Genomic DNA, 14,641 nt, shown 5'->3' on the forward strand with positions numbered 1-14,641 from the left:
GCAGCCTTGTAGCTCTAACCTCACAAGCTCAAGTTATTCACTAGCCTCAGGCTCCCCATTGCTGGGATCACACAGGTGCACAACTGGGCAGGGTCCCAACTGCTTCTATACCACTACAACAACTTGTCATTTGCTCCTTTAAAACCATAAGCTGTCAGGACCAGGTGGCATATGAAAGAGCCTTCTGTCACTGCTTCTCTAAGCCTGGTAAAAAATGTGACCCAGGCAATGCAGAGCTTGGTCTGTTTTAGGACCTAATGCTGGGCTTCTTTCCTCATCTGACGCCTGACTTGTGATCAACCCTCCTTCAATACAGATCTTCCTAGTAAATAATTAGCCAGCATTTTAAACTACTGCTGATTTGTTCATTCCTCATCTAAGAGTCTCCCTACTCTATAAATCACCTTAACTGGTAGAGAATTTCCACTCAGTATCCTGTTGAAGATGACAACATTCTCTGTCTCTTTTTTCACCTGTCCCTAGCTCAGCTCCTAGATGTCTTGGTCTGCACCTCTGTGATGCCTCTGTTAGTTCAGACAGTAGTCAGTCTGAAAGCCTTGAAAGGAGTGTTTTTCTCTTTGTGTTAACTGAATTATCAAAGAGAAGAATCTGAGTGGGCTAAGAATAATTCTCTCTATGCCCAGAATCACTTGAAGAACAGGACAGAAGATGGATGACTTGTGGAGAAACAATTTGTAGACCATATCTTGACCACCACCAGAATTGATTTTTTGACATGCCATTTCTCATAATTTTTGTTTTAAAATCTTTCAGAGAATGGCCTCACACCTATTACTTTACTGGGAACACCAAAGCCACTATTATAAGCTCCTTCTTGTCATCTGCCCCACAACTAAGAACATTTTTGTCTGAATCCCCAGTGCCTGGCACATAGAAAACACTAAATAAAGCATTATTGACTTTTATCTTAAAGACAATAGGCAGATACTGAAGTTTCTTGAGTAGGGTAGTAACATGGTTAGACCTAGATGTGAAGGATGGATTGGAAAGGTAAGAGACTAAAACATATGATCTCAGAATCATATGCAACCAAAGATAGCAATGAAAAGAATCAAACTTTTGTTTAGAAAAATTAAACATCGAAGTCTATATACCAGTGAAACTTTAGGGGTTCTATAAATAACTCAGTATCACTGCAGTGAGTATGTATTCATATATCTGTATCATCTGTCTGTAAAAATTACCTGGGAAAAGAATTTTTCTTTTAATTTTTTTTTCTTCACTTTATCCAAGTAGGAATCAGTCTAAATAGAGATGTTTAACTGTATGATCTTCCTACACCTCATCTCTGTTTCTTCTTTAAAAAAGGACTCCAGTTATAAATCCTAAGTAGGATGTAGATGGATGTCTCTCTAGTCGTTCATCAGCAGCAGTGTTTACCACTTCTTTTCTGCTCTTGGGGCTCTTCTTATGCTGACCTTTTGCTGTGGGCTATGTGTAAACAGAACTTCCTACAAGCATCTAGGGACTCATGTGTTAAAAGCCTCTGTTTCACACAAAGCAAGTCAGGCGGCAAAGGCTGAATAGAGACATGGAGATAAACTTACAAGCAAGCTTTGCTCTTTTCTCATAATTCATCTGAGCTAAACAACACTGTAGGAAAAGGAAGGGTAAAAGGATTTATATTTTTCACTGTCATGCCACCACAATAAGAAATGGAAGCAGCCTACATGAAATTGATTTAAAAAAAAAACTACTGATTAATTTGAAAATTGACATAAATATACTTAACTACCTGATATTAATTTTGTATTTTTTCTCTATGTGCTCTGCCAAATCCTAGCCTTGGGGAATTTTCATAATCCATTGCTTTAGCTCTTACTCTTGTGCTGCTGAATAAAGTTAGAAAAAAAAATCATGAAATGGTGCTGACTAGATCCACTAGAATTTTGTTACATGACTTCAATTGGGTCCTCGTTGCATACAGCAAAGCAATCCTTTTATACCTCCCTAATTATCACTCTACTCATCAGAGCTCCTCAAATATCCCAAAGCTCTCTCTACCCTCTGCCTCACAGCTGAGAAATTTGCCTCATATTCCACTGAAAAAACTGAGCCCATTCACTGACTTTCGACTCCTCTCTCTCACTTTCGATATTCAAAATGTTGCTAAATCTTGGCAATCTTCTCTTCTTCATCTCTCTTCTAACAAGGCCACTATCCTGGTCCAGAGCCTTTTATCAGCCCACACCTGAACTACTACAATAACCTGCTGGTTGATCTGTCTGCCATAAGTTTCTCCCCCCCCATTCCAATACATTCTCTACTCAGCAGTCATAGTGATTTCCTAAAGCACAGGAGTAAACATGTCATCTTCCTACTCAATAAACTCTAGTTACTCCTTATCATCTCCAGAATCAGACACACAATCCTGTTTTGTGTTCAAAGTTCAAAACCTGCTCCACCCCACCTTTCTAGTCTTTTTATACTTGAAAGTCCTCCCCCCACCCCACCCCACAACAAAATATGCTGCCAGTCTAGAATACTAGCCTCCTCACTGATCCTTGAACAAGACACTTCACCTCTGATCATTTTCAATGGTTGTCTTCCATACACAGAATTCTCTGCCGCCTCATCTCTACCTCTTGGCTTCCCTGACTTTGCAGCTAAAATATGCCTTCTAAAAGAAGCATTTCCCAACCCCTCTTAATTCTAGTGCCTTCCTTCTGTTGATTATTTCCAATTTGTCCTATATATAACATGTTTATATATGGTTGCTTATTTGTTGTCTCTCCCAACAGCTGTGAGCTCCTTAAGAGCAGGGATTGTTTTTTGCCTCTCTTTTGTAGTCACTGCACTTAACTCAGTGATTGGTATACAATAGGAGCTTAATAAGCATGTATTAACTGACAAACGGAAACAGTACTCTTGATGATTTATCTTTCCATACAAATGACTCCTAGTTATAGTGCCTGTGGAGTGCAAAGCTGCAAAGGCTTCAAGTAAGGATCAGCAATGGATTGCATGTCATTCAAAGGTAGGCCTAGTTAAGTTTGATAAGGCTCATCATCACAGGATTAAATACCTAGAAATGAGGCTGTTGGGGGGCCACATCAATTCTGTCTTATAGAGGCAGCTAGGTTGCATACAGGATAGAGTACTGGACTTTTAAATCCTAACTCAAACCCTACTAGCTATATGGCTTTAAGAGAACCATTTATCTTCTCTTTGACTTAGTTCTCTCTTTTATAAAATAAGGGGATTGGCCTCCTTGGCTTCTAAATTTCCTTCTGGTTCTAAATCTATGATACTATGATTCAATTATCAAGTAAGGCTTGGAGAGGTTGAGACCTGTATTGAAAAAAGGAATAATCTTGTTGGGATATGACAATAGGCTCCACTAGGCAATTATAAATTCACCAGGCACATCTTATCTTCAATGAAAGGAAAGGAAACTGAATTGGGGCAGGAAGGTGGCTCAGTGGATGGAGTGCAAGACCTGAAGCAGCCAATACATGGGTTCAAATCTGGCCTCAGACACCTCCTAGTTGTGTCATCCTGAGCAAGTCACTTAACCCCAACTGCCTCGTCTTTACCATTCTTCTGCCCTAAAGCCAATATGTGTGATTCCAAGATGGATGGATGGATGGAAGGAAGGAAGGAAGGAAGGAACGAAGGAAGCAGTTGCCTAAGGCATAAAAGCCCATTGCATAAGTAGGGCTCTTCAAGCTACCTATGTAGGTCAAAACTTAGCTGAACTACAAGAGCACCCATGGAGCATGAGGCAAAAGGGGAAAGGAGTGAAATGGGTTGTTTTCAACTGAACTAATACTGTATCCTTGCTGAGTATCCTTTCTTTACTATAGGTGAGAAAGCTTCTTTTACAAAATGTTACATGTTCTACTGACATTTTATTTTGTTCCAAACCCAAGCCAATCACTGGACCATATTGAGGTCATCCTTAACAAATCTCATATATGAAATCAAAGATGAGTGAAGAACTGAGGCCTGAATTAGCAATTCTGGTAGCCACATCAAACTGTTTACTCATATCGACTACATATCTCATTAAACCTTTAGTTCTTTTTCATAGGATTACATTGTCTTAACAAGTCTCTTCCAGACTGCAATTATGGAATTATTTTTTAAAACTCCTAACATAGGACTTCACATTTGTCCCTATTACATTTCATGTTATTAGATACTATCTAACGCTCTAATCTTTTGAAAAGTTTCTGGATCCTTCTTCTATTACTCAATCAGAAATAGAACAAGGGTAGAAACATAAGAAGCAACACCTAGCTTGTCACTTAATGAACTAGTCAAAGTAAACAAGTATGGGCCAGGATAAACTGCTTCCCAGAGCAAAACTCCACTCTCTCACCACCACTCTATAAATATGTTCCATGGCAGCCAAGGGATATATATATATGTATGTATGTATGTATCTATCGAGTCAACTGCATCATTGATTTTAATAACTGCAATTTACTCTTAGAAGACAGAACTAGATCAAACAGGAGGAAGTTTAAGAGAAGCAGATTTTTGGCTCAAAATGAAGAAAATTTCATCAAACAAGAAATGGCTATCTTGTGGCAAGTAAATAACTTGTCTCTGGAGGTCTTTAAGGAAAGACTGGATAACCACTGGATGACAAGAGGATCTTGTCAATGGCATTCATTGAAGCAAGAAGTAAAGGAAAGAGTGTTATTAGACTTACAGTCAGAAGATCTGATTATGAATCATGGTGCCAACAAAGACAGCATTGGCTGAAAGATGTTTCCATTTCAAGTGAAAGTACTTAGATTCAGATCTTTGTTCTGCTATTGACTACCTGTATGTCCCTGGAAAAGTCATTTAATCAACCTCTTTGGAACTTGTTTCCTTGAATATAAAAGGAGAATACTTATTTCTACATAATCTACTTCACAGTAATCATCTGAGGAAAACACTTTGGAAATTTTAAGGGATTAAGATAAATATTAGTTGTTTTCATTATGATATGAGTAGGGTTTGGACTACATGATCTTTGAGACTGATAAACCCTTTTTGAAGTATCTATGACACCATTCGTATGAGGGCAAATTATAAGCCATCTATAACTTCTCATCCTAAGGGATGTCTATGTTCTTCCAACCCCTTAAAGGATATATCTAATGTGTTAGAGGCCTTCATATAGTCTAGAGGTTCCCAAATTTTTTTCGGGGGTGTCTAGAGGGTCATTGAGACCTTTTCAGGGGGATCATGAGCTTCCTTAGAATTATTTTCACAAAAAACAAAGATATTTTCATTTCTAACATAATAAATACTGGTAGATATAATCTATATAAACAAAACCTCTTGGGGGATAGGAGGCAGTCTTCAATAACTTTAAAGTGTTGCAAAGAGATCCTATGAACAAAATGCTTGAGTACTATTACTCTAGGCATTCAATATTTTATAGAAAGCAATGTAACACTTTAGTTTTCTATCTGCAATTCCTTGCTCTCACAACATGAACAAGTGATCCATTTTTTTAGTGACATATGTTCTCAATATTTTTATGAAATTTCTTAGGCATAAGTCCTCACTGCTAATATAATACAGACTTATTTACACACCTACCATTTGTTTCTCACCCTTGCTAAACATCCTTTAATTTCACTCTGCAACTCTGATTCTTCAAACTTCATGGCAATCCATGATTCAAAACTATAGTTTTACTTGCATTCTTAGTTCTTAACCTTTTCTGTTATGGACTTCTTTCACAGTTTAATGAAATCTATGGATTCCTTAACAGATTTAAAAAAAATAATTAGAGATACTGAATTGGATAATGCAAAAATCAATAAAGTTGTTATTTTTTTCCCACCCTCTGATCCTCTGAAATCTATTCACAGAACCCTTTGAGGTCCATACATCTTAGGTTAAGAACCCCAACTATACAGCATGGAAGATTATTAGTGTTAAAAATATGGATTTTAGAGCAGGGAACAAATTGGGATCCATGAAAACATTCTGTAATTTCCTAAGAGTTATCCAATTTGTTATTTTCAATTTTAGATTTAGCTCATTGTTTATCTGCAGTACGAGTCCACAATTTTTGAACTGGCAAATTATTCAAACAAATAGTATAAACCGGACAAAATATATTCTTTATCCACTTGGTTTTTTTCCTCTGTGGACTGCTGAATCAAACTTTTTATTGTTATTTTTTTTTAATTTATTTATTTATTTATTTATTTATTTTAAACCCTTAACTTCTGTGTATTGACTTATAGGTGGAAGAGTGGTAAGGGTAGGCAATGGGGGTCAAGTGACTTGCCCAGGGTCACACAGCTGGGAAGTGTCTGAGGCTGGATCTGAACCTAGGACCTCCCGTCTCTAGGCCGGGCTCTCAATCCACTGAGCTACCCAGCTGCCCCCTTTTTATTGTTATTGTTGAGTGGCTGTGGGAATTTTAGGGTCATAAATTTAGAACCGGAAGAGGCTTTAGAGATTAAATCCAACCTCCTCATTCTTAAATGAGGAAACAAAGCATTTAAATGACTTGCCCAGTGTCATAAGGTTAACATATTGTACAACTGGGGAGGTTGAGTAGGTTCTCTAGTATTCTTAGGCTTAATGCAATTAGCAAAATGTAAACTGTAGATGAAAATACCAGGAGAACCTTACCATTTCTGGAAAATCCCTTTTCCTTTGGGCCTTTAAATAAAATGTCTTCCATGGCAGTAATGAACACAAAATGGTGAGTGTCATACATTAGATGATTAATAAATGCAAGTTGGTTGCCTGACAGATATTCTTGTTTTTTTCAAATATTTACAATTATAATAGTAATTGGCAAACAAAACTATCTCTTAATGTTGGAAGAGATCCTTTGAAGATATATTTTGTTCTCCTGAGTCAATTTTTTTTTTGGGGGGGGGCCAAAGGGTTATCAACAAGTAAGAAACAGAAAATTCCTTTATCCTTTATATACACTTCAATTAAGTTTATCATTGGGGTTGTTTCGTCTGCTGTGGAGAAATGATTAAAAAACTGTTCCCTTTACATACTTTCATGAAGGGCAAATACATAAAGATTTTATGTAGATAAGAAAGTGGTAAAATAAGTCAATATTTACTGATGTCTTCTTGGTCATCTTTTGGAAAATATTATAAGCAAAATCAGTGCCATCGTAAAATGGGATTACATTAAAAAAACCAAGAGTAAGTTTTAAAACTCGAAAACACTCATGGTAATATAGTGTCATTCACAATAACAAATATGGGTCAAATTCAAAATGTCAAGACTGAATGAAAGAAGGAATTCTAACAAAATTGTTTTTTGTTTAACATAATAAAGACATGAGAACCTGTTCTTCAGGAAGTATGGATTTTTAAAAAACATTTCTGGTGATGACGAGCTCAAGTTTATTCATGCCATCAACATTTGAAAATAATATGACATTCAGCACGAAGAGTGAATAAAGAGTTATTCTCAAAAGTAGGAAACTGAGTTCAAGGTGTGATTCTGATAGATACTAGCTATATGACCCTACACAAGCCAATTAACCTCTCAGTGATCTTAGAACTCCTTAAGATTAGAAGTTGTAGAGAGGGTGTCAAACCATATAAGTTGAGTTTCTCATTCTGGGACAGAGATATCCTTAGATCAAAGAAAATAGGCCCAGACCCTATTCCCTATTCCTATGAAGGAAATTCATTGCACTGGTTTTCTAACTTTCTCCTCAACTACTGTTTGTTGGATGACACCTGGAAAAATGAAATCACTTTTTAAAATTTAAAATTTTTAAAAAATTAGCATATATCCCATAATTCATTATATCTCTATGCCAGTTCTTATCCATTGGATTTTTACTAAAAATTGTGTGATGCAACTCTACCATGTAGTCCTGAAGTATCTGAATACTGAACATCAATAATGCAAGCTCAGGAACAATTTTCTTTTGTACATTACATTGATAACTACTTTATATATGACCTCACATTAGTAAGCCACTTATAAAATATCTCAAAAATCAAAATGCTTTGGTATGGGTAATTATTTCTAAGTACAAGTGATGCTATGATCTCTATTTTTATTTATCAGTAAGAGAACACCTTTACCTATGGGAAGGATTGTTTGATCCTTATTTCATGGTAAATTCAACTTTTTCATTATGTCTTCCTAAAAGTGCTCATGCTAAAATATGAACCTTTTTTTTTGTTCTCAGCTTAAACAAAATATTTTTCAGTTTCCATACAAGTTATGAGATATAATAAATATGTCTAATGCACCTATTTTAAGGACCAAATATTCCCTTCAAATATCTTCGCATCTGTTCATGGAACTCTTCAAAGGAAACTTCTCAAAAGGAGAGGAAGACACATACAGGAAAAGCAGCCATAAATTTTACTGGTCTTTTTCTCAGACCATTTTAACAAGAACACCATTTGACAAACATGTTTCTCAGATAACTGGAAATTTCCCAAAGACAATAATACTGTCTGACATTTATGTGACATTTCATGCTTTTAAAAGAGCTGTCACATAATATCATTTGATTTTTACAACTCTCAAACCTAAATAAAAAATTTGGATTCACTGTCTTATCCTTGGGGGTTGTGTCATTATAAAGCACAACTGAAATTCTAATTTCTCTAAAAATTCATCTTAACTTTAATTTTTATGCAGACTGTGAGAATTCTATCTATATAATTGCATTAGGCCTTGGTACAAAGACTATCAGATACTAAACCTGAACAGTTCTTCTGTTTTGTTATAAATGTAGCTGAAAACTAATAGAGGATGATAATGTCACTACTTTAGTGCTTATTATTACCAAAATTTCTCATACCAGTCAGATCGTACTTGACCAACATGTTATAGGATTTTTCCTTCTCATTTCACCAAGATTTGTATCCATTTATTTAAAAAGGACTAAAGTGTCTGCTATTAAGTGTGGCAGCTAAGTGATTTATAGGAAAGAGTCAGGAAGATTCCTCTTCAAGAGTTCAAATCCGACCTCAGATACTAGCTGTGTGATCCTGGGTAAGTCACCTAACCTCTCAGTTTTAGTTTCCTCATCTATAAAAATGTGGATAATAGCACCTAATTTCCAAGGTTGTTGTGAAGATCAAATGAGAACATAATGTAAAGTGAACCTAGAGCACCTTTAAGAGCTATGTAAACTGTAACATTATTATATGGTAAGGTACTACCAGACAAAAGATTTAAAAATAACAATTTCTGGCTCAAGGAGCCTATATTCTATTTTGTCAGTTAAAATTTGAGACAAAAGAGGGAATATCAAAGCTGAGCTATAGGATCAACATCTATAATGTTTACCAATATGATGTGTCATTAATGGACTTTTGGTGAGTCATGTTGAAAATGCTATAATAATATTCTAATATTCTGAGAGAAGTTTTAAAAAAATTATCCCCTTAAAAATTATCCATGGAAAAGGAAGTACTAGGGTTGTGTCCTGGTCTTTAGCTATTTTTCCACTCAACTCAATTTCTACAGGGATTATAGTGTAGAAATGTTGAGGTAGCAGTCCCTCTTGTTTTTCTACAGCTGTAGTCCATCATTGTCTAATCTCTGGGCAATCCCAGATCCACCTTATCTTCCCCACCTACTCCTGGTCTCGGCATGGAAGCAATCTTTACCCCAAATAATGTGTATTGATGCCAAATAAATTCTGACTGACATGACTATCTAATATCATTACTTCAATCTGAAAAAATAGAAAACTAATTTTTTTTCAAATTCCAATTAAAGATGGGTTCTGCCGAAAGATACTTTTCTTTACCTCTCCAGGCTGTCCTCTTTAACTCTTTAGCCTTTCTCTACCATACAAAAGAAACCTCTTCAGCCTGGAAATTCACTCTAGCCCCAGACTTCTTAAAATAGAAGCACATTCCACTCTTAGGGCCTCTCCTGCTGAGTAGCTGCTTCCTCCCAGAACTTGTTTCAAAGATGATGCCCAGGCCAGCCATATCTTCTTTCCTTCATAGGCTGCACTCCTGATTGAACAAAGTCCTATTTGTGATACCTTTACCTCTGTCTCTCCCACTATACCTCTTGGTTTCCTTTTATATGCTGTATTTCTCTCCCTATCCCAACCTTAGAATGTTAGCCCCTAGAGAATAGGGATTCCTTTTTTTACTTGTATTAGTATTCCCAGCACTTACTAGTGCCTGGTACTTAATAACCACTTGTTGACTTGCCTTGCCTTAATTTATCATTATTGTTCCTCCATGGAAGTTCTACTTTAATACTTCATTATGGCATGGAAATGACCCCAGGTATTTTGAAGACTATCAAACTCTCTTAAGGTAGTTTCTCTTAAGCTGGAAACCCTTTAAACATGGACAGACATTGTCCAAGAACCAAACAACCCTGCTAAGTATAGACTCATCACCAAAGGGTAGCCACCAGAGATAGTTTGGGTCCCAGCAACTGGTGATTGGCTTTGAAGACTTAGGGAGTCTTCAATTTACCTAAGTTTAGAGTTGTCAGGAAGCTGAAATCACAATTCTTTTTAACTAGAAATAAATATGACCACTACTCTGAGTACTATACACTTTCCATTCATGTGATCCCAACACTTCAATATAAGAATACAACACTTTAGCTCCTTAAATTTCATAAATAAAGCATCCTGGATGCAGGGTTGTAGTTGGATTATGGGGTAAAGATGGAGCTGGGAAAAGGTTCTGAGTTTAGTCCTGGTGAATGAGAGTAAATTATATTAACCCAACAGTCTCTCAACTCTACTACCCTGGGGACTGCCACAGGAGGCCAGAAAATCACTGAGATTTAAGTAGCCTGGTATAGCGGGAGAAATGCTTGGATTTAGAATCTGAAGACAGATTTTAATTCAGGGTCTGCCATTTTTTGTATAACCATGGCCAATCCCATTGACCCATTTCTTTTTCTGTAGAAGAACCAGGTAGTTAGCTCAAGTGGAATCAATTGTCCCTTCCAGGTCTAACTGTATGAACCTACAGATGTTTTCTGGGAGATCAACTGGGCCTTTGCGCTGGGGGAAGGAAGGTACAACTGCATAGTAAGGAAGTCTATCCAGATTCCGGAATAAGGATGAAGGAGTCAAGCACAATGAGTGCTGAATTTGGAAAAGAAGACCCTGGACTACCTAATCTCTCATATCACTTAATGGCTAGAATCGCAACCCAGAGAAAAATGACTGAAATTTCTGTTTCATCACCTGCAAAATTCTGGGAGTGGGCTAGGTGGCCTCTAGGGCTCCTGACAGAGACAGTTCCTTCAACCACTGAGGAAGCGGGACCAGAGGGAGAAGGAAAAGGATCAGCGCTCATGGTTCACAGCTCCCTACTACTCCGGATACGGAGTAGCGTAAAAAGCTGAAAGCAGCTGTCACGTGAATGATAATAAGCGAGGGGGGACTAGACTCAAGAGAGCGCAAATTAAACGTCGTACGTCACGTCAGCACGCACCGGGTCAAAGGCAACTCGTCCAAAATGAAGGTCACAGCACCTGCACGGAGCCGCGCTATCACTGCTGCCTCTCTTTCCCATAGGAAACCAGGGTACAAGAAACTGAGAAGAGTAGTCCAAGAGTGGGAGAAGTTGTGAAAGCGGCGACTGGTAAAGGAGAGGCTCATTTTGATTACCTGGGGGACGGGATCTCCGCTGGTTCCGCCATGAAATGCCCGAATGAATCTGCGACATCTACATCCCTTCCGCACTAGGTGCAGCGCCATCTTGAGAGGGGCAGATGCTGAAGTTGTTTGGTGACGTCATCTAGCGAGCGCCGGAAGTTTAGTCTCAGACCTTCCCGCCCCGGTTTTACGTCGTTTACCGCGCTTGATTTCCCCAAAAGTCTTCAGAGACCTCTTATTCCTTCAGATTTCTCTGTTTGCATCTTATTTCGCCGAAAGGCTTTATCCTAGACCTTGCCATTTTTCAGAAAAGCAACTGGGATCGACGTAGGCAGAAAAAGCGGATCTGGGGTGGGCGGGGAAAGCCATGAAGTCAGAAGGACTGAGGGTTTATCTGGAAAGAGGAGACTATGGAGTTAGGGTAGGTGTCCTCCGAAAAAGAGGTAGCGGATTTCAAGTGTTAGTTGTGCAGCTTGTGGAAGCGGGTTAGACTCATTAAGACCTATGAGCCGCAGGGAAGAGGGGGAAAAGCACAAATAGAAACACCACAGAGTGAAGTGGACAACCTTAGCAACATGTAACTGACCCTCTTTCCCTACAGGCCTTCAATCTAAGAAGACGGCGCGGGGCGGAGGAGATCCAGAGGAAAGTCCGAGGATAAGAATTAGGAAATAGCTTTTAAAATATAGATTTCTATGTTAACTTTTCTAATCTGAAAATCCAGAAGCAGCTGACCAAATAGAAATGTGTAGCTTTCCTGCAAAAGGTTCTTTTTGTTGATTTTTTTTTTGATGGGTGGTTGTGGATACTGTGGGACCCAAGTGATCACATGCTCAGTTTATTGCTATAATAATAATAATAGATAATATATAGGACCTACTGTGCAAAGTGTACTTTACAATTATTATCTCATTTGATCCTCACCACAATCCTTTAAGTAGGTGCTATTACTACTATCCTAGTTTTACAGATGAGGAAACAGGCCAACAAATTAATCACTTGCCCTAGCTTACTGGGCTAGTAATGTTTGCAGTTACATTTGAATTCAAGTCTTCCTGTCTCCAGGTCTGGTGCTTTATCCAATGTGTCACCTATGTTTTAGGACAGAGATGGCACCTTGCTCAAAATGCAAAATAAATGTTCATTGAATTCCTCTCAGAACATATCTCATAAAGTATCCCATTGCAGGAATGGGATCTTTTTAAAAATCTTTTTAAAATGTTGGATATTAGTCCTTTTTCAAAGATGTTTGATAGAGTGGGAAGCTAGGTGGCTCAGTGGATTGAGAGCCAGCCCTAGAAAGGAGAGGTCCTGGATTCAAACGTGGCCTCACACTTCATATCTTTGTGACCCTCCGCAAGTCACTTAAACCCCTTTGCTTAGCCTTTAGTACATGGAACCAATACACAGAATTGATTCTAAGACAAAAAGTATGGGTTTAAAAATTGTTTTGATAGATATTTTCCCCAATTAACTTTTTTTTATTCTAAATATTAATCTTGCACAAAAGCTTTTCTAGTTTTATACAAAAAAAATTCTATTTTATCTTTTGCAATTGCTTCTATCCCTTGTTTAGTTAAGAATTTGCCCCCTACCCACATAGTCTAATCTTTTAACCATAAATAAGTTTAAGTGGAGGACATGAGCTGCCTATCTATGTAATCCCTTTCTCTTACTACATGGCTGGCCCAACTTTCTTTTCTAATCATATGTGATATCAGTCAATCTTTAAACATATTAAATATTTATTACTTGTGCTAAATATGCTAAGGAAAAAATACATGATCTCAATGAGTACATATTCTAATGGATCTATTTAAAATATTGTTTTATTCATTATTATTTTATTCATTAATATTTAATTTCAATGTTGCTTTTTGTGTACAGTCCTTTATTTGGTAATATGCTATTTATGCTTACCATGGTGCACTCCATTACTTTTCCATTATAAATAATCATTTGGGAAATGTACTATTCCATACTTTGCAGGAATATTGTTTTACGGAAAAGGACTTTAAAAGGATTCAACACTGTACAACTCCCAAATGCAATCTAGCCTAGTGGATTTCTATTCAGTTTTCAATATAGCTTATTGTCTGTTTTCAGGGTCTGTCCAAGTTGAAGAGACAACCTTATGGCTCTTTAACTGCATATTGTAGTTTGGACCATAGACATTCTCTGCGCACTTGGTTCTTTTTATAAGGGTTGTTAGACAGGTTTTGAGTAATTATGGATATCATTTAGGAGGCTATGCAGTATTAGTGGACTTAGTACCATCAGCACATTTGTCAACTAGGCAGCTATTTATAGTTTATTCCTTACAATAACTCTATAAAGTAAATCCTACTATTATAAACATTTTTACAGATGAAACTGAGGTTGAGAGGCATTGTTAAGTGGCTTGTTTAAGGTCACACAGCTAAGTGTCAGAAGCAGGATTCTTGACTCCTTAGTCCAGGTCTCTATCCACTTAACTGCCTACCTCACTGCTGGTTCTTCCCAAATACATTTTTGTACAACTATTATCTAGCCTTTTTTCCCTTAGAAAGTATAAAGTTGATTTTTTTAATACTTGGGTAGAACTGTACAATTATTCTTAATAACCTTATTTAATTTGACCAATCCTAACCTATCCAAATCTTTTTACATTTGACTCCTTCAGCCTTTTAATTTCCTTCTCAGATTTCTGTTTTCTGCTCATTTAAACACCCACATTGGTAGTAAGGTGGGGAGTGTGAGTGTCTTCTAATCAGGTAAGGTAAGTACAATTCTTGGCCCACATACATTTTTTTTGAGGCAGTCTGGTATAATCAAAAGATTGGATTGGCAGAGCACCTGTTTTTACCCTGTTTCACCTACTAATGGTGTAATCTTAGTATTTAATTACCTCTTTGAGCCTCAGTTTCTTCTTTTAAAATAAGGTGCTTGAAATAGTTAAGATTCCTTCCTTAGGAAAATGAGACCTTGACATTGACCTATCTTAAGTATTTCTTGAAAAAAGAAATAAGGTTACTGTGGTATCACTTCTTTAAGAAGCCATGCTGGCTTTTAATCATGAATTTTCTTTCT

At 37.2% G+C, this 14,641-nt stretch overlaps 1 protein-coding gene across 1 annotated transcript in view; it reads right to left on the reverse strand.

Annotated features, from left to right (window-relative positions):
• The window catches only part of WARS2 (tryptophanyl tRNA synthetase 2, mitochondrial), a 78,867-nt gene extending 67,193 nt beyond the window's left edge, over window positions 1-11,674 (reverse strand). The window contains exon 1 of the mRNA XM_044672511.1: window positions 11,585-11,674. Coding sequence (XP_044528446.1) covers window positions 11,585-11,674 — 90 coding nt within the window. The remainder of the gene's footprint in view (window positions 1-11,584) is intronic.
• Window positions 11,675-14,641: the final 2,967 nt, after the last annotated feature.

Source organism: Gracilinanus agilis, chromosome 4 (genome assembly GCF_016433145.1).
Source record: "Gracilinanus agilis isolate LMUSP501 chromosome 4, AgileGrace, whole genome shotgun sequence".
Taxonomy (NCBI): Eukaryota; Metazoa; Chordata; class Mammalia; order Didelphimorphia; family Didelphidae; genus Gracilinanus; species Gracilinanus agilis.